Raw genomic sequence first — 17,575 nt, 5'->3', positions numbered from 1 at the left:
CCAAGACCTCTCGAAACTCTCTCAATCGATATGGACGACCTAAAAAGGCTTTACGGATTCGGTCGTCGGTTGCCATTTTCATGACGTGAGTTACACTGTATCAGCGAACGTCATTTGGTGCAGAAGGAGATCCTTCTTAATACCTTACTTCCGTCCAAGGTAAACCAATAATCGTTCCTTACCATATGTTAAAGTTATATTTTATTAGTCTATAGCACGTTTATTAAAAAAGATTCTCATCACATTTGCTTGCTAACTACATTACTAAAATGTTAGGGTATATTAAGGACATAATCGATAAAATAATGCTTAATAATGCTGCATTATTTTAATAATGAAATAATAATGCTAATAAATGTTCATCATATAGTCTGAAGATTGTCTATAAGTTTATCCTGCTTTTGAATTAAATCAATTAAAAAAATCTAATTGTTTTATATTAAATTTGTTTATATGCCATACATTTTGATTTACAATATAGTTTGCAGCGGTCCACATCACTCAATCAATTAAATCCGTTAAACTAATGTATAAAATTTGTGTATTCGTATTTCATCGAGTTTTCGGAATCGGAATTTAAATTGAAATTTAATTAAAAACTGTGGGCAGAAAAAAAACCTAGATTTATATTAAAGCAATGATATTGATCCAGATAATCCATTGAAAGTAACGAACCGTTGCGTTGTGTATCACCGGCATAAATTCTCACGATACTCACCTGTCAACGGGCGAGCCACACCGCCTGCCACCAGTCATCAATTTTTATTGCAAAACGTGTTAAATTCCCCTTCAAAAGTGTGCGTGTAAATAGTTTGGCCCTTTTCATAATCCTCACCACTAGCGCGGATCAACGACAATTAGCCTTGACACACACGACGGTGAGGTGCGAAATCCTTCCGTGGCCCGTTGATCGGTAACTGTCTCGATGGCTAATGGAGAGAAAACTCGGTCCCAACAATACAACCAGGATCATTTCACGGTCCACGGTACACGGTGAAAGCAGTTTTCTCCCACAAAAACCGTACCGTCGCTGGAGTACGTCTAATCCTGTCCCGGTTGACAGAGCGCCTCTCTGGGTAGGTGGTGTCTACGGATCGTTCCCAAAACCGTGGTGTGTTTTATCAGCCGACTTTAAACCACTCGAAGCGGGCGAGCTGCCATTGTGTGTGTATGTGTGTGTTTAAGGATATCCTGGTGATCACTGCCTGGTCCTGAGAGCCGACCACTGAGAGCTGGCCGGTACCTGTATCAGCCGGGATGATCGGGATTGTGCTTTCGCCCGGCACTGTTATTTTTTCCTCCTTCCTTCAAGCGAGCGAGTGTTTTCTTTGCGAACATGAAGATCTCTTGCTGGCGAGAGTTCGGGATCACGGGCGTACAATGAGTGTCTAAGGTCTTGCGGCTACAAATACGCTATCATAGCGTACAGGAGAAAAGACCTGAAGGATGCCTGAATAGCACGAAAGGAATACTCGACACAGCACTTGTGCGATTGTCTTTGCAAGCACTTAGTCTTGAGCAGTGTGACATTCGGCACCTTTAAAGGTGGCGAAATGTTTTAAACTCCTTTTCGCAGGTCCGTGGATGAGAACGCATTTTCAATGGCCGTAAGGATCATTGATCGTGGGCCAGTCGTTTGTTGCATTGTGTTTTCTCCTTATGCTATATTCTGCCCCCGCCCTATTCGAGTGTCCGCGTGTATGTTTTGTGGCAAAAAGGAAAAAAAAAACAATACAGGAATTAGCTTTATAGAGGTGTCGCACTTGCTGCTTTTGGCGAGCCTTGTAGGCGCATTAATGGTATTACGGTTGTGCGTGCCTCTGGGAAATGGAAATGGAAGCAGCGAGAACCATCCGAAAGCAGTACAGTGGACTGAGTGTTAGCCTGAAGTAGGCTTAACACGTTTTGTAAAACGATGAAAAGTATATTTGCCGCCTTTTCAAAGGATAATTAGCCGCTAATGGGCTCGAGTACTGTTGGGGTTAGAGTACAGTGCTCTGGGGAACTGGAGGTGATAATGGAAGACACGCATGATGGGTGTAGAAAATTACTTTATTTTACAAACTGTATCGTAATGGGATAGGTTAGGAGATGCTGTTGAATATTTAAAAAAATTAAAAAAAATGATGCAGTCAAGACTTTCAGTTTTTTTCTTTTTACTGTACGGCAAATTCTTTTGAACGGACGAAAGATTAATTAGGTTCGAAAAAATATACTGCCAGCAGGTGTTTCAGTACACTTGTGAATAGCCTGAAGCCTAAGGAATTATGCTTAGTTAGGCCATCAACACATCGTGCAGCGAATTAGACTCGCCAGACTCCGGTGGACTGGTCACGTCATGAGTAGACATCGGACGAGCCAGCCCTTAAAGCCCTTTTAGGCCGTCCACACGGATAGAGGAGGCGTGGTAGGACCAAATTGAGATGGAGTGATGGCGTTGATGCGTCCGCCGAAACGGCCGGGATAACGGATTTGCAGACGACGGCGCTAAACCGTGAGCGGTATCGAGGATTGTTGCAACAGGCTAAGACCGTAAATTGGTTGCAGCGCCTGATAAGTAAGGCCATCAACACAAATATTTGTCAATTTAATTGTTATTGTAGGTCAGTTTCTAGCGGTCCTTTGGCCGAGGCGATAAAGGCTCCGGTCTTCAGACGGCAAGACCGGGGCTCAAATCCCATCCGGCCTACCTCCCCGTACGCAGAGCTGACTACTTTGCTATACGGGTAAAATCAAGCCTCAGAAAGCCAGAGATGGCAGGCCGAGGCCTCCCTGGAAGAAGAAGAAGTAAGCCAGTACTTAATTTGTCGTGTAGTCCCCTGGGGACCTGACCTGATATGATCCATACGTAGGTTTTCTAGCATATTAAGATGTTTTTAAAGTCTTTCAGCTGATCTGATGATGATTCTGCTATGCGTAAAATTTGTGAGATTGAGAAACCATAGTCATCATCATCATGAACTGCGATCGGTTCTGGATGTGGCCCTAGCTGATTTCCTGTTCTACCCTTCGTTAGAATTTCCTCTGTAGTGCATTTATTTTATTGGAGGCTCTAAGCGATATGAAAGCTCTGAACCCACGCCTCCTCAAATCTGCCCTCCGGTAGATTTAGTCTTTGTGAATTCGGGCCCCTTACGAGCTCGGGGCTTCACGCTGTTTCTTAGCTTGTATACTGTTAAACTCGCCACTGGACATCCTTGCTTCTGATCAAATGTGGAAAATAATATTGTGTCAATAGTAAAATATTTATAAAAAAATTATATTTGTAGTTTACACACAGACCTTGAAGATCCGTGAAGTAGAGGACTCAAATTTATAGATCAATATAGAGTACAGACATTGTATCCAGCCATTTTCTTCAGTTATAATAGTTCTGCACCGATGATATATGGAGTAAATTTCATCCATATGTTAAACAGAATCAATAAATATCGACTAGCAATTAGTTACATAGAACTACTGAAGTAAGTAGTGTTAGCAGCAGAAGTATACGCCGATGACTTGAACATTTATCTTCCGATTCGCAGCCCAGTTGACCAACTTCAGGCTTCAGGTCGGTTTGTATAAATTCTAATTCTGGTGCACAACAAAAAGCCTGTGGTCATGCGTTGAAAATTGAACTACCATTACTTTAGCCAGAAAGAGCGAAGCGTTGCTTTACGCCTATAATTTGAACGTTGCAGTTATCGTGGGGACCTTGGAGTGGCTTGATAATAAATAACGCATCCTTCATCTGGTCATGAAATCTATATAATCTATATATATATATAATCTATATAATCTATATGTAGTAGCACATTGTCACCAGACACAACCAGCCTGTTTGCCTGCTGAAATATCTGGTGATTGAACAACTAGATCAAGTAAAGTGATCAAATGTTCCGAAGACGACAACAATGCTCCACTGCTCGCTAGTTCGATCAGTAGTTGAGTACGATAGTGTGGTTTTTTACGGCTGTTGGCTCCCTGTAGTCCAGCACGCCTGGAGTACTACTCCAGATGGGAAAGTTCCGAGCAAAGAATCGGTACGGAACTGTACTTTCTTCACTTGTTATCAGATTGATCCTTGGGCCTAGTCCGTTCTTTTCGCCAGTTTCGCTCCTTTTGTCAGGCTCGTTCCTTTTGCTAGCTTCTTACCTTTTCCGTCGGTCTTCACCGGGTCTTTTCTCATCCAGAAGCCAGAAATGGTAGGCCGAGACCTCTACGAGGTTGTAGTGTCAAGCAAAAAGAAGAAGAATCTGCCAGGTACACTTAGGAACGCGTATCTCTAATCTGGAATTTATCCTGTAAAAATTCACGAGATTCGCTCTTCGTTCCTGAGGAACTCTTGTGGCTCTCATATAGTCCTTTGAAATTTTGAACTAAAATTGGGAAATTCAGTAAAAAAAATTATGAACAATATTAAATGCTTATAATGTTTAACGAGTAAGGCTGGGTGATAAAATTGCCTTCATCAAAGCTAAACACAGTTTTTTAATTAGTCCTCAAACTGTGGCTGTGTGTTTGAATACCGGTTACCTTCCGATTTAACCGCGCATCGTAATCATTTGCCTGGAAAGCTCTTCAAATGGTACTCACTATTTGTAGCCAATTGAAAAAATAGCACAACAGCACCGACAAAGAGATCTTTATCGCACCCGCCACATACAAACGATAAGTACTCCATCATATAATGCCGATCGATACGATACGATCCTCGCGTACGCGTTGTTCCTCCCACCGAGGGTTGTCACCCGAACCGGGTTGCCTTTAATTTGGTTTTTATTAATATGGATATTTATTGTAATTTATCCTGCGAACTTTCACACCTGCACCGGCCATGCTTCCAATACGTCCGGTCCGAATGGGGGTTTTGAGGAAGTGGTATCATTCTATCGACACCCTTCCAGCGTTAGGGTGGCTTCATTTGGCTGCGGATCCTTATCAATAACGCGCCGGTGGAATATTAATTTCATTATTCACCCGCGCGGCACATCGCCACTCTGTGAGCGCAAATCGTGTCGCACCATCAGCGCACTGTTTTCGGGTTGTGTTGAAGTGATTTGTGGTTCCCGTCTGTGGGTTTGGTGCACGCTTTGGGAACCAAATGGGAACAAATGTCGGCATGATTTACGATTTGTTTGAATTAGCATCGGATTTCGTTGCGGCTGAGTTCATCGAATGTAGCGCTAATGTCTCAGATAGTGATACTGTTACGTTAAGCAGCAGCTGGCAGAGATCACGGCTCGGATCACAATTTTTTGGTGACCGACCGCCTTTGGTGTAAAGCGATCCTTCGGGCCATTTCATCATTTTCTGCATGTCCTTTTAAGCTGCCAATATTTTCGGCCGGCCAAAGTATCAGCTTGCAAACCTCAGCCAATTATCAGCGTCCGGGGTAGCAGATTCGATCGTTGCTGGGCCGAACCCGGTACGCCCTCGAAACCTACCCAACACGGTACTGTGCTCCTTGACGGAAGCGAACGTCTTCCAGGTTCAATTGCCCGTTGCGAAATTGATACTGTTGTGCGAAACGGTACGGGGCGTTGCCTTGCAATTTGCTTACAGGCCTTTGCAACAACCCTCCGATCGTTGTTCGATCTTTGACAGACGTTTGCGAAAGTATCTCGAGCCGGAGAAATCTCCCGTGGCGCGGGAATTGTAATCGCTCGTTTCCGTTGTGTCGAATCGAATTGAGTCGAAGTTGTATAATAATGCTGCGTTAAAATTGAATTTTCATTCATATTTGAAAGCACTGTTAGCGATAAGGCGAGGTAGAACAAGCCCTCGAGAAAAGAAAGCCGCCATTCATCGCTCGAGCAAAAACGGAACCAACACGGGCCAATTTCGTGTGGATTGACATAAGAAGGTGAATTGAAACAAAAAAAAAAAACACACACTAAAACTCCACTCCTATTGGTTCGGCTGACGGAAGACTCAAGGCGGAAATGTGACCGCCGGTTTATTAATCTCGATCGCTGAGGATTGAAATTAATCAACCGTGTTCGGGACTGCTTAGCGCGCGGCACAAGCCTGCTTTTCAACGACCGGATGGACCTTCAGGATTCATCAGGACGTCCCACGGTGACACACGGTGGTTGACAATATTTTCCGGCTTCTTGAGGGATTTCGGCGTGTTTAATACTGTTTGTTTGTGTACGTCTGTATGTCCCCGGGTTTCCCTTTGCACCCGATGGCGGTTCACATTTTTTTGCCGACCGACCGATTATCTTCAAGATTTGCTGTTCCATTTCTGCATTTATTTTGGTGAATTACGATTTGAACATTTTATACGTTGAGTCGTTAAAACTGTATTTAAAATTTTATAGCAAAACTTCATATTCAAATCCTGCGTGGTGAATAACGATTTGAAAACCGGCCTGGCTGTAAGCCCTCTTGATGACACGCTGCCTCCGATCCGGATCAAAAACACTTCAGCATCCGTTTAACGACGAATTGTGGCCGCCGATTTTGCTACAATTAAATTCGGTTTAGATTGTTCTTGTAGCAAAAGAATTACTTCTTGTCCTCGCTCTGCCTTCAGCACTGGAAGGGGGTCCCCCGTTTGAGAGTCCTTTAGCCGTTCCGCCATCGTCCCGAATTCTCGAGCGCCCAGCAGGAGATCGTCTCGGGGACTTTTCGGGTTCGGGTGGCCATGCTAGCTGCTCGACAAAACAGAAAAGGGATCCTTGGTGTGTGCGAGAGCCGAGACAAGGATACTGGTGCTGTTGGTTTGTTGCTGAAGTGCTAATACGAGAAATGTGGGTAAACATTGCATTAGAAACCAAACATAGCCGCCGGGCACCGTACGAACCGTGGTGAGATGATTATGAGCGTAAGCGTGTTTGTGTATCACTGCAGCGTACCGTGCCAGGATGGTGCATAGGAGCTGGGTTTTTGGGCCAAAAGAGTGGGAAAATATAATTACCGTTTTAAGTTGCCGTAGCCGTGCTGGGATGGAAAAGTGGGTCGTTTTTTGGGCAGAGGGAATGATTTTGTAATTAGATGGGATTTTGCGAAAGTTGTCAATAGAACTATCAATAGCCATGTTGGTTGCATGCAGTCGGGCTACGAAAAGAGTTTGGCACTTGTGGAAGGGGTTAGTAGGTTTGTTCACTGTAATGGGTTGGCATATTTAAGATGAGATTCGCAACCATTCAGCCCGAGTTGTTTAGCTGGTAGCACTAAAATTAAAGCACTTAAATTACCGATCAAATTCAAAGTCAAAGTCAATTTAAAACTATTATAATTCTAAGCAATTTTGCTCGTACTTTAAAACTAATTAGCAGCTGCACAAAGTGTGATCGTCAACTCGACTTTAACACGTCCTATTACTCGGGATCGTATCCTTAGACACCAGGAGACGACATAGTCTGGTTTTATTTGTGGCTAAACTTCTCAAAGGCGAATGCATCAAGGTTGTTGTCCAGAATTTCTTTCCTTGAAGATTTCTTCAATTTTAAGCCGTTCGGTGGCGCTCACAAGGAATAGATGGCATCGGCGTCGGTCTTTACATGATAGAGTTATCGAATCTCATCTGTTTCGTTCCTTGCCTTTTCCCTACTGACTGACTGTCTGGCTTAGTGGTATTATTACACAGTCAATCGGTCAGCGTAAATGCTCGGAAAGTTTTCACGAAACGTCCTTTTTTCATTGTAAAACTACAATTCAGCATCGTAAATGTTATAATAGCATAGAGAATATTGAATCGATAAACCTAAATATTCCTTTAGGGCGTAGAATCGGGTTATTACTTCATCATCTTCTTTCTTGGCCCAACGACCTGTTACTCTTAGGTCATGCCTGCCATTTCTGACTTACTATATTTATTTGATGATACCGCATAGTTGGATAGTCCGTCCTCACTACGGGGAACGATTCGGAAGGGACTTGAACCCCGATCCTGCCGTATGAAGACCGACGCCTCTGTCACATCTACCACTGGGCCGCCCTGCTTAACGTAAGTTTAAACTATGGACACATTTACATTAGTTTCTTTAATTTCATAGTTGTTAGTGTAAAGTGAAAAAATATATATATTTTTTAAATATTAACTTAACTTGTGTTGCTTTTTGAGTATTATAATTACTATGCACTCAATTCAATTTTACAGCAAAAATAAATATATCGAACCTACCGGATAACACACTTTAGAGGACCGATTTAATGTTCGATGCGCCATTACGAAGTTCACGGTGCCGAATTGAGGGTTTACGTTGCCGACGATACAGTTCGGGAAAACATTCAGGAGCTTTACGGTGAGTGACATGGCCGAAATGACCGCCGTTGAGCTAAGAGGAAGACATTGGAAGATAAGCCTAAGAAAGTCTACCTATCTATTGCTGATTAAATAAATAAATGGGAAACTAAGTTGTTATACATAATGTGTTTAAGACACTGTACCTTACATCCCTTTCTCTATACTCCGAGTTGTAATAAACCATACTTTGCACACACCTCGAGTCTTTCTATTCTTCCTGAACCAGGTTTTGGATCCTTCTGCCAGTAAATTTTAAAAACATCAAGCATCTGTCACTGTACCATTTTTCTAGCGCAACTTTAAAAATAGTCATAATCTATGTGAAGTGGTTTTAGATACAGTTTCATAAACTGCGGCATTGTTCTGCAGCTTCACCCTCCACAACATCCTTTAAGGCCTGGGACTTATGCGCCTTGTTTCGCACACACTTGGGCGACAAAAGTGGTAAAAACGGCCACACAAACACAAAATGTACACCAACCGTGTACACAAACAAACAAATAAACGACCAGTACTAGGTAATGAAAATAATAATGATGCAGCTAAAAACCCGTGGCTGTTGCTGCGAAAGCAAAATCTCCACAGGGTGGCCCTTAAAACGAGAGCCCGGGCCCGGTTAATCCTTCCCAGCCAGCTCGTCGGCAAGCTTCCTGAGGTGTGCTGACGGCGAAAGCACTTGGCCACGGCGGGATGGCCATCGGAGCAAACTTCTGCAGCACTGGTACGCAACGGCAGCGCAACGATCCACGCAAAAACACAGCGAAGGGGAGGCCAGGGAGTTGGAAATGCGAATTGAATAAATGGAAACAAAATTAAATAGCTAAGTGGCCACTCGTGAAGTAATAACCCTTACGAAGTGGAGTTTACCAGGGCACATTCTGCTCGCTCGGGATGAATGTGTGCTCTATCCATGATCCGTGGGGTTTGGGTATTTTTTTGTTGTTGAACATTTTCTTCGGCTTACATCTAAGCTGAATTTGTCGTTTGTCCTGGGTGATGCGCATTGTGCTCGCGAGGGAACACAATTGGCCATCATCAGCTCATTGTTTAGCGTTATGGAACAGTTGCGTTCTAGCACTTGTTGGCAGCATATTTGGCCTCTTTATTCGAACACTTTTTGACTATTATTGATATTAGCAGAAAAAGAAAAAACTTTAAAACCATTAATATCGCGAGAGTTATAGGTACAAATCGGAATACGTGTGACAAGTGCTTTGTACTACATTTGTTGCTTTTTTATTCAGTCACATGTTTTGCACAGTCTTTTGCGAAATTATTGCAGATTAATTTTAAAATATGTTTCATACTACGCACTCTATTTTTTCCCCCAGATTGATTTGATTGTTGTACCCGTATTGCACAATGTTGGTCAACTTGTGGTAGATGCTGTTCTTGATGTCTTGTATCCCTGTTGTACCAGTTTGTTTTAGCTGTCTTATCGGAGCATGGCGGTGGGTCTAAAATTGCAAATAAGTAATCATAAGCTTCGTATAATAATGACCATTCGAGTGTACCTACTCCCCATTCACCTATCCTAGGCAATCTAACTTCATCGTCATCATCATCGGACAGGTATGCAACAATCCTTGCCGTTCGACTCCTTGCGATGGGTTATGTTCTTGCGACAGTAGAAAATCCCAATGAAACAGCAAGGCGAAAACTGTCGCCAGCAGAATGGCAAGAACGGATCGCATTTTTTAGCAGACAACTGGTCACAAACACACGGTGAACTGACTACATCGAGCACGACAGACAAACAGGCAGCAACTATCAGTGAGTAGCTTCAGGGCTAGACTGATTATTTTTGGAATCAATCGCACAAAACGGCATGCTTTGGGTGATATTTCTGGATGATTCTTTGCTGTGTGTGCGTTCTTTGCTGATAAGAAAATGTTCTGCCCTGGAACGGCGGGTAACGTTCGTATTATCGCATTATGTCCAGCCGTAATGATTGGTGAGGTGTTTTTATTTAATTATTATTTTAAAAAAAGATGTAGATGGAAAATTTGTAGTAGGGAAACAAATTTTGGCTGTTTAAGTTGAACTCAAAAAGGGAGGTAAGCTTCTTATTGTAAATGTTTCTCCTCATTTTCCATTGCGGTTTTCGGTCTTGGTCTGCATTGTCCAATGGTTACCCGATAATTATTGAGAAACAACTTTTTTTTAGGATTACGGCTTGACGCCGTATTGTCAACACCACATGTGTTGACTTTTACAAATTCACAAAAATTAACAAGGCATTTCCTCCCTGTTATTTTCCTTATCCCGGGTATACTCGATTATTGAGAAACAACTTATTTAGCACTTAAATCATAAATCTTCAAAGCTAAAGATAGCCAGGAAGCTAAAGGAAGAATGCAAAAAGTAGGATGTAGATAATGGACCATCGGCTTTTTATTTAAGTTTACAAATTCAAATCATGCAACCATTCTGGCGCCAAAACGCGTTTCCTAGTGAAAAAGCTACTGTTTATCTTCTGAAAAAGTTTTGCTGTCACTTTTCAAACTGACGTTATTTGCCCAACTGTCACGAGCGATGTTTACAAAAAAATTAACTCAACAACGCCGACTGGTATCACAGCGTCAGTTTGTGCAGTAAAAATGGGAATGAAAACTAACTTTAGAAAATTTGCAGATTACTTGACGAGTGGTAAAAAAAAGGAAAAAGAATACTTTTTCCTGCCGGTAGCTACTTCGTTTGTTTTAATGCCTCCAAAGTGTGCATTTTAGGTACAAACAACAGCCTCGACGCCGACAATGGGGAAGATGGTACAGCGTACGCAATGAATCGATCGGTAGAAGATTTCGGTACTGGTCGGCCGATGAAACGTGTTGATCCATCTTTTACATCATTTTCCTTCCTTTAGTTGCAATGTATCAATTTTGCTTCTTTGTTTACTTCCATTTAAGGTTTAAAATAATTTTACTCTCCTACAATTCGGGTAAGTAGATTCGCGCCAATACTAAACAAACGGAGCTTGAATGGTTGGTTTTGTTTTCAGATGTAACACAACCGACATGTTTCGGGTTTGATCCCATGCGAATTGGATCTCGCCGGTAAGTAAACTTATACCTATATTAAGCCTGCGCAGCGAGTGATTTTGTTGAAATTTAAGGGATCTTCCTGAACTGTTTAAATGAGCTAAACAATTCAATATAGAATAACTATAAGAAGTCAATACGTGGCCACATTCTGCCCTGACAAACGAGCTCAACTAGCTCGTGGTCAGCACAATTCAAGACTCCTGTTCGTAGGGGATCGATTCCTTTGGTCATCGGATGTTGCTGCTTACGTTATTATTCGAAATTACGATCTCTACCACCTTGAAGTCGTTGACGGCAGCTGATACTCTGCTTCCGAGGCAGCCTCTATCACGGCCAGTGATCAAGTGAAATTTGTGCCCTGGATTCCACCCTTGCAGAGCAATGCTGAATAGCAGAAGGAACAGGAGAGTTCGTCCTTGAGTCAGATCCGAACGTTTCCGATAATATGCTAGATACTTTCATCTCGCACTGGACACTATCCATTGTGATTGGATCCGGATCCCTGACCCCAGACATAGATCCCATTTGGATCGCTCTTAAATTAAAGGTATACGTTATCCGTGATCCGTGAGAATCGAGGATTGGGATTCGAGATCTTGATCCCAGTATCTTGAGACTCGGGAACCGGGACCTTGGGATCAAGGATCCGGGTTCTTGGAGTACTAATTCCAATTTATAATGGGAATACAGAATTGCCTCGCGGCATAGAAAACTCTTTATTCTTAATCTATCTTAATCTAAATTGCTGCATAGACCATGTATTGGAATCGACGTATTATTCGTTGAAGGCATTTGAAATTTATTTCTGATTTACACTATTTTTGCGTAAAGAATTATTATGCAATTAACCCTATTCGGTGAGTTAGATGCAAGAATCCTATTGTGAAGTCGGTGTACATGGAGGGATGGTGCTTCGTAAGCCTTTTGCCTGTACTCGCTTAAACGCATTTTTTAGCTTTTTCATGAAAAAAATTGCCACTAGTTTGTGGTTAACGGTTACGAATGGCGTCGTGCCGATGCGTTGAAACAATCGCGTGACATTCGTCATCTGCATCATCGCTATCTTTTGCGTGCCCTTACCGATGCCCGTCCAGCTGCAATGGGTGAGGAATTTTCTCGTAAACAACACATCCATCGCATCGGACATTCGGTGTTCACTTCTGCCCTCTGTAATGTAACCCTCTAGCCACTGCACAACCTTCTCCTCATACTCCGGTTTGGCAAGTTCCGCATTAAACGCTTCCAGCTGTTCCAAGCTATCGATTGCTTTAAAACCAATGTCAACAAATGGGCGCTTCTGCTGGGCTGGCTTTGCGACGCTCTGTAGTATGGATTGAAATTGGTCACCTAGGAAATCTAGCTTTCCATTGATTTCCATCAAGCTGGTCTCTAAATTGGTGAGCCTCTGCTCTGTCCATGCGAATAGGCTCGCGATCGATTTGTCGGAAGTAATTGTCGCGGTGACTGCTGTCTCTGGTGTCATTGGTCTAGATTTTTTTGATGATGATGCCGTAGTTTGGTCTCTTGTTAATGGTGCTGCAAGAATCACGGGAAAACGGGAAACCATTTATCATGCATGCCAAGTATACCGAGTTATCTTTCATTAATATGACGTGTCTGTCAGACATCTCAGGCACAGGTTTTGCTGGGTGGAATTTATCCGATGGGTTTTTGTTTTCACTGATAGAAACTCACATACCTGTACGTTCTCGTCGAGCTGTATCTCCATTTGAGTTGAGTTTATGCTTACTAGGCAATTTGTGTCTTCTTGTACGTACATTCGCTTCAGCAAAAACGTTGTCACCTAGCATTTCACCATCCTGAGCTTCAACGTTGGTAATGAATGGATCTGCATCGGGATTCCGGCCACATTCCACCTTGATGAACTCAATCATTACGTCCTCACTGTCGTAATCCAGTTCCTCCGGTTCGTCTTGCTGGTTGAAGCAAGGATAGTAAAGAGATGACGAAGGAAAATGTTATGCATTTATTTTTAACTTTCTTTGTGATTGATATGGTTGTCCCTCACTTGTTCCGGTTGTTTCTGTTTCGATGCGGCAGAGCCTTTCTTCGCCTGACGATCCATTTTTAGCACCCTACACAGCAAACCCCGATGAATTTTTTCAGTTGTACTTCCTCCAAACCAAAAAAACGCTGAATTAAACTTCGCCGAGTGTTTTACTTCAGAAGAGACCTATTTACGCGAAAGCAATTCTGTTTTTCCCAGTTCTCGAAGCGAATCTGTTTTGTAAACAATGCAGGACGCTTCATGACAGCTCGGAGGCTGTAAACAAGTCGAAGATTTGTGTAAGTTTTTTCACTGGGCTTACCGCTGTGATGACCCGTTTCGATTATCCGGGGTTAACCGAACAACAAACAAAACAGCAATATTTACCGAAACGTTCTTCTCAAGAATTCTTCGTAAGCCAGCTACGCTAATAACCAGCAAGTCGCTAATCCATACGTGCTAACAACAGCAATACTATTAATATATTTCCGTAATTTCTAGAAAGCATTCTACCGTTGTGAGTGAATTTTCCTTAACAATAATACGCCGAAGAATGAGTTTAAGCTTTCCGAATAAGAAAGCGAAACTTGTGTTCTTGGTAAAATTATTGAAATGTACCATGCCCGATGAAATTTAATCCCCTAACTTTCTTTGCAGAGTCTTACAAATGTCTCACAAAGCGATGAACCGGAGCAAAAGGAAGACAAGTTTAGCTAGCATTTGCCTGATGATTCAACAGAAACGAATGTAGTTCCCGATATAAACGTTTAACCATTCAGAATCACACTATCCGAATCCAGCAAAGCCGGCGACGGTGTGTGCGTAAAGACTGGTCGCATTTTGTAACGACTAACATCGCATTTTTACTCTGCGTCGTGAAAAGAATATTGTAACACCGTTTAAAGTAGATGTTTTCTTATCTGTTTTAGCTACAACAAAACGAAATGCCTTGAATCCTCTTCCCAAACCGTTCCTTGGTGATGGTCGGTGATGGTGATTGGAAGTAATGCCCATCATCGCTACACAAAGCTGCATGATATTGTAAGTTAAGATAAGTGCGTGTGGCAATGCGTTTTTGCCCTCGAATGCCGTATTTTTGAGTGCTGTTGAGTATCTGTTTAAAAACATTAGCTGCTTAGTTAGGCGAACGAATCCTCAAAACGTAGTACAAATGCAGTCTGCCTACGTTAGTAACAGTGGTGGATTGCAAAAATCACTTTGAGGTCGTGTGGAGCCATGTGGCACACTGTACAGGAGAGGAGAAACTCTGTGATATCAGTCAGCTAAGTTGGGAAGTTCCTGTATTTTATTTTTCCAATTTCAACAATTAAGCATAGACGTAAAACAAAGCTTAGAAATTACACTTAAAACTGGATATTGAAGAGTTTGAGCAATTTAATAGCTGCGAAATAAAATTTGTATCTATAATTCTACTCAACTATCTCCTACCGTTACAAATCATTATACTAAATAATAATAATTTTACAAAACTTTGTACCTGTTGACTCAACATCAAACCCCCTTTTCCCACGCATCCTTTATCCCTTTAGCAGTATAAAATTAGTGCCACGGTACGCTCAGTTAGGGTGTGCCCTTATTACAATAAGTCTGCTTTACGATGGCTCGGTATCGTATGTTGAACAGCTGCGCGAACAAAGGTGCTCCACATTTGGTAATGTTGTTCTGGAAACACGTTGCTAGTCGTTGAAAAATGCTAAAACAATGACCCATGATAAGAAAAGACCTTACTAGCAAGCTTCATAGCTTACCTGCAATCTCGCTCCGTCATAGTGTCGATGGTTTTGCTTCGCAGCTCGGCCCAATCCTGCATGGAGCAATTCTGCAGCAACTCTTGCAAATTTCCGGCACAGTACGAATAGTTGGACCGGGGCACACTCAGCACATTCGCACCATCCTGTTCGCAGATGTACGCAAACTCTTCCTCCAACATGATCAGCGTTTTCACCATTGAAACATCACGCCCGGTAAAGCATATCTCAAGCTGGCGCGTGAAGGGAAGGTAACACTTTTTAATTTCCTCAAACTGGTCACAGTTGCTGAAAGGGGTAAGTGGCGAAGTATTTTAAATCAATGCCAGGAGTGACAGGCACACGGTACATCAAGTATATCGCACACTTACTAGCTGATGAAATCTTTCCGATTTTCCACGGTCAGTGTATCTAACGCGTTGGTGAAATTTTGCGGATCATGATGCAGATTGACGCAGGTTTGCAGTTCTTGATTGGCCTCGACCATGCGCCGCGCTTGCACGGAGTCGTTCGTGTGCTCGAGGCAGAGAGTTTCAAACACCGAATCGAACTGAAACATTAGCTCCACGTACTGCTGAAACGTAGCATCGCTGGTGACCGTGGGGGCTAGAGAAAAAATTGACAAAATCATTATTAAACTATTTCATCTTGCGCGAGGTAGCCGTTCCTCACTCACTTGTAGCTAGAGCGAAAAACAAAGGGATGGCCAGTAACATTTTCATTCACTCAACACTTTGCGGAACAATCGCGCTCGCGGATGCGGATGATGCACTCACTAATCGGTACTGCAATTGAATGACGATTGCACGCAAATGCAGTGTACTCGCTGCAAATACTTTTGCCACGATCAATTAGTTCAATTGATCAATTTATTGGCTGAGCTGCCCAGTGTTGGGGTTTGCTAAGAGAGGGCCTCATACCGCGTAGTGCGATAGGATAGGGCAATAAAGAAATGTTCGCGCCCTAGAGCAATGAACGTACTTATCGCAATCTGTGTACGGTGGAACGTCTGACAAAGTTGCTCCTTGCCATTTACTGGAACTGGTTGCACTAGTATCAACGCACAACTATGTTCTTTGTTGTGGTAAATATTGTTGATGTTGAATAGTGACTGGCAACGTTTTAAAGTTCCATTCTGATCATTCTTAATCAAGTGAATTTACTTACTTACTTATGTATTAGGAGTGATTGATCTGCAGAAGAAATCCCTGAAATCGCTAACGGTTCAGTGCCGTCGTCTACCATTGTAATATCCCGACCGTTCTGGCGGACTTTACGGGCTGGGTTGTCCGGTTGGGCCATTCTCATGACATGACCAATCCACCGTAGCTTGGGAAGTCTAATTCGCTGTACGATGGTGAGATCACCGTACCGATCGTTGAACTCGTCGTTGTAACGGCTCCTCCATGGTCCTTCCACACGTACGGAGCCAAAAATCGTTCTTTTTTGGAAATCCTGGTTTTTCGATCCTTGGGTTTGAAATTCATCAGTTTTTTTACAGAGCCCATGTACTAGAGGCGACAGTTATTTTTTTGTGTGGAGAAGTTTCCTTAGGCTGTAGGATGATCGGTGTCTTTCAGTATCTATGCTGTTACCGGTGCTGACTTTCGGCCCTTGATAGGTCGTTTTTGAGTTTTAGACGTCTTCGAAAGTCCAGTAAAGCAATACGGCCAGGCCGTCTTTCATGAATAAAAAAGAAAACAACAAAAATGTCTAGTCAGTGTTCATGTCTATGTACACCACCGCGGCGTAGTTCAGTGCTCATAAGCAGGGCCTCTCGTTAATCTCTGACCCGAGATTTTGTATCACTTGCTCGATCCTCTAATCCTCGTTTTTGCGACATTAATGTTACGAATCTTGGATGGCTCACACCAGTACCAGATTGAAGAGAGGGCAGGAAAGTCCATGGTAGGAGTGTAGCTGCTGCATCGCCATTTACTGCGAGATTTGCCACCTGGAGAACATCTGGTCAGGGGTTTGTTTACTAAATTTACTTAGTTTTTCTTATTGGCTTGCTCAGGGTTTAGTACGTCTGTAAGACATAGAATGGTCGTCAATCCTTTTCCAGGAAACTTGGTCCAGGGCTGCGTTCCTCCAATCACGGCTTCATCCGATCGCCGACAGGTTAAACTCTACCAGTTCGTGCCAACTAGCAGTCGCTGTGCTCCTCTACGCCTCGCCGTCGCCTCTGCCTTATTGTGAGGCATAAGTCTTACATTCTCATAAAGTCAACCCTCCATCATCCTATCCTTCCAGCTAGTACTGTATGTAACTAGTATACAAATCTGTGAGAACAGCAAAGTCACTCGCGTATTTCATACGGCAAACCTAAAATTCAAATCCCACCCGGGCCGTTCCTCCTTAGCATGGACCGACTGCATCGAGCTATGAGGAGAAAATAAGTCCAGTAAGCCGACATATAGCCGGCATGGTGTTGAAAATACGGGGTCAAACCGTCATATTAAAATTGTTGGCAAAGGTGTTCATATTGCAAAGGTTTAGGAACAAAATTAAT

At 42.8% G+C, this 17,575-nt stretch overlaps 2 protein-coding genes and 1 long non-coding RNA gene across 5 annotated transcripts; 1 reads left to right on the top strand and 2 right to left on the bottom strand.

The window, feature by feature from the left end:
* The first annotated feature begins 10,762 nt into the window (after positions 1 to 10,762).
* LOC118509789 lies at positions 10,763 to 14,476 on the top strand. 2 transcript variants are annotated; one of them, XR_004905934.1, is made up of 5 exons: positions 10,763 to 10,888; positions 10,969 to 11,046; positions 11,149 to 11,180; positions 11,241 to 11,295; positions 13,949 to 14,476. It is a non-coding gene; the product is annotated as an uncharacterized LOC118509789 (long non-coding RNA). The 2 variants fall into 2 exon arrangements; XR_004905933.1 differs by having other exon boundaries at positions 10,765 to 10,888; positions 10,957 to 11,046.
* LOC118509736 lies at positions 11,956 to 13,573 on the bottom strand. Of its 2 annotated transcripts, none has more exons than XM_036050864.1 (3): positions 13,313 to 13,573; positions 12,983 to 13,216; positions 11,956 to 12,819 (listed from the first exon to the last, which is right to left on the bottom strand). In XM_036050864.1, the coding sequence occupies exons 2-3, from the start codon at positions 13,176 to 13,178 to the stop codon at positions 12,161 to 12,163; spliced, it is 855 nt and encodes a 284-aa protein (XP_035906757.1). In that variant the 5' UTR covers positions 13,179 to 13,216; positions 13,313 to 13,573; the 3' UTR covers positions 11,956 to 12,160. The 2 variants fall into 2 exon arrangements, with proteins under 2 accessions (XP_035906757.1, XP_035906756.1); XM_036050863.1 differs by having other exon boundaries at positions 12,983 to 13,220; positions 13,313 to 13,569.
* Positions 14,477 to 14,566: 90 nt separating the features above from the next.
* Positions 14,567 to 16,194, bottom strand: LOC118509757. Its single transcript, XM_036050887.1, has 4 exons — positions 15,737 to 16,194; positions 15,432 to 15,666; positions 15,061 to 15,348; positions 14,567 to 15,005 (listed from the first exon to the last, which is right to left on the bottom strand). The coding sequence occupies exons 1-4, from the start codon at positions 15,780 to 15,782 to the stop codon at positions 14,873 to 14,875; spliced, it is 702 nt and encodes a 233-aa protein (XP_035906780.1). The 5' UTR covers positions 15,783 to 16,194; the 3' UTR covers positions 14,567 to 14,872.
* Positions 16,195 to 17,575: the final 1,381 nt, after the last annotated feature.

Source organism: Anopheles stephensi, chromosome 3 (genome assembly GCF_013141755.1).
Source record: "Anopheles stephensi strain Indian chromosome 3, UCI_ANSTEP_V1.0, whole genome shotgun sequence".
Lineage (NCBI taxonomy): Eukaryota > Metazoa > Arthropoda > Insecta > Diptera > Culicidae > Anopheles > Anopheles stephensi.
Note: the sequence above shows the minus strand (reverse complement) of the source record. Positions and strands in the feature narration are given on the sequence as shown.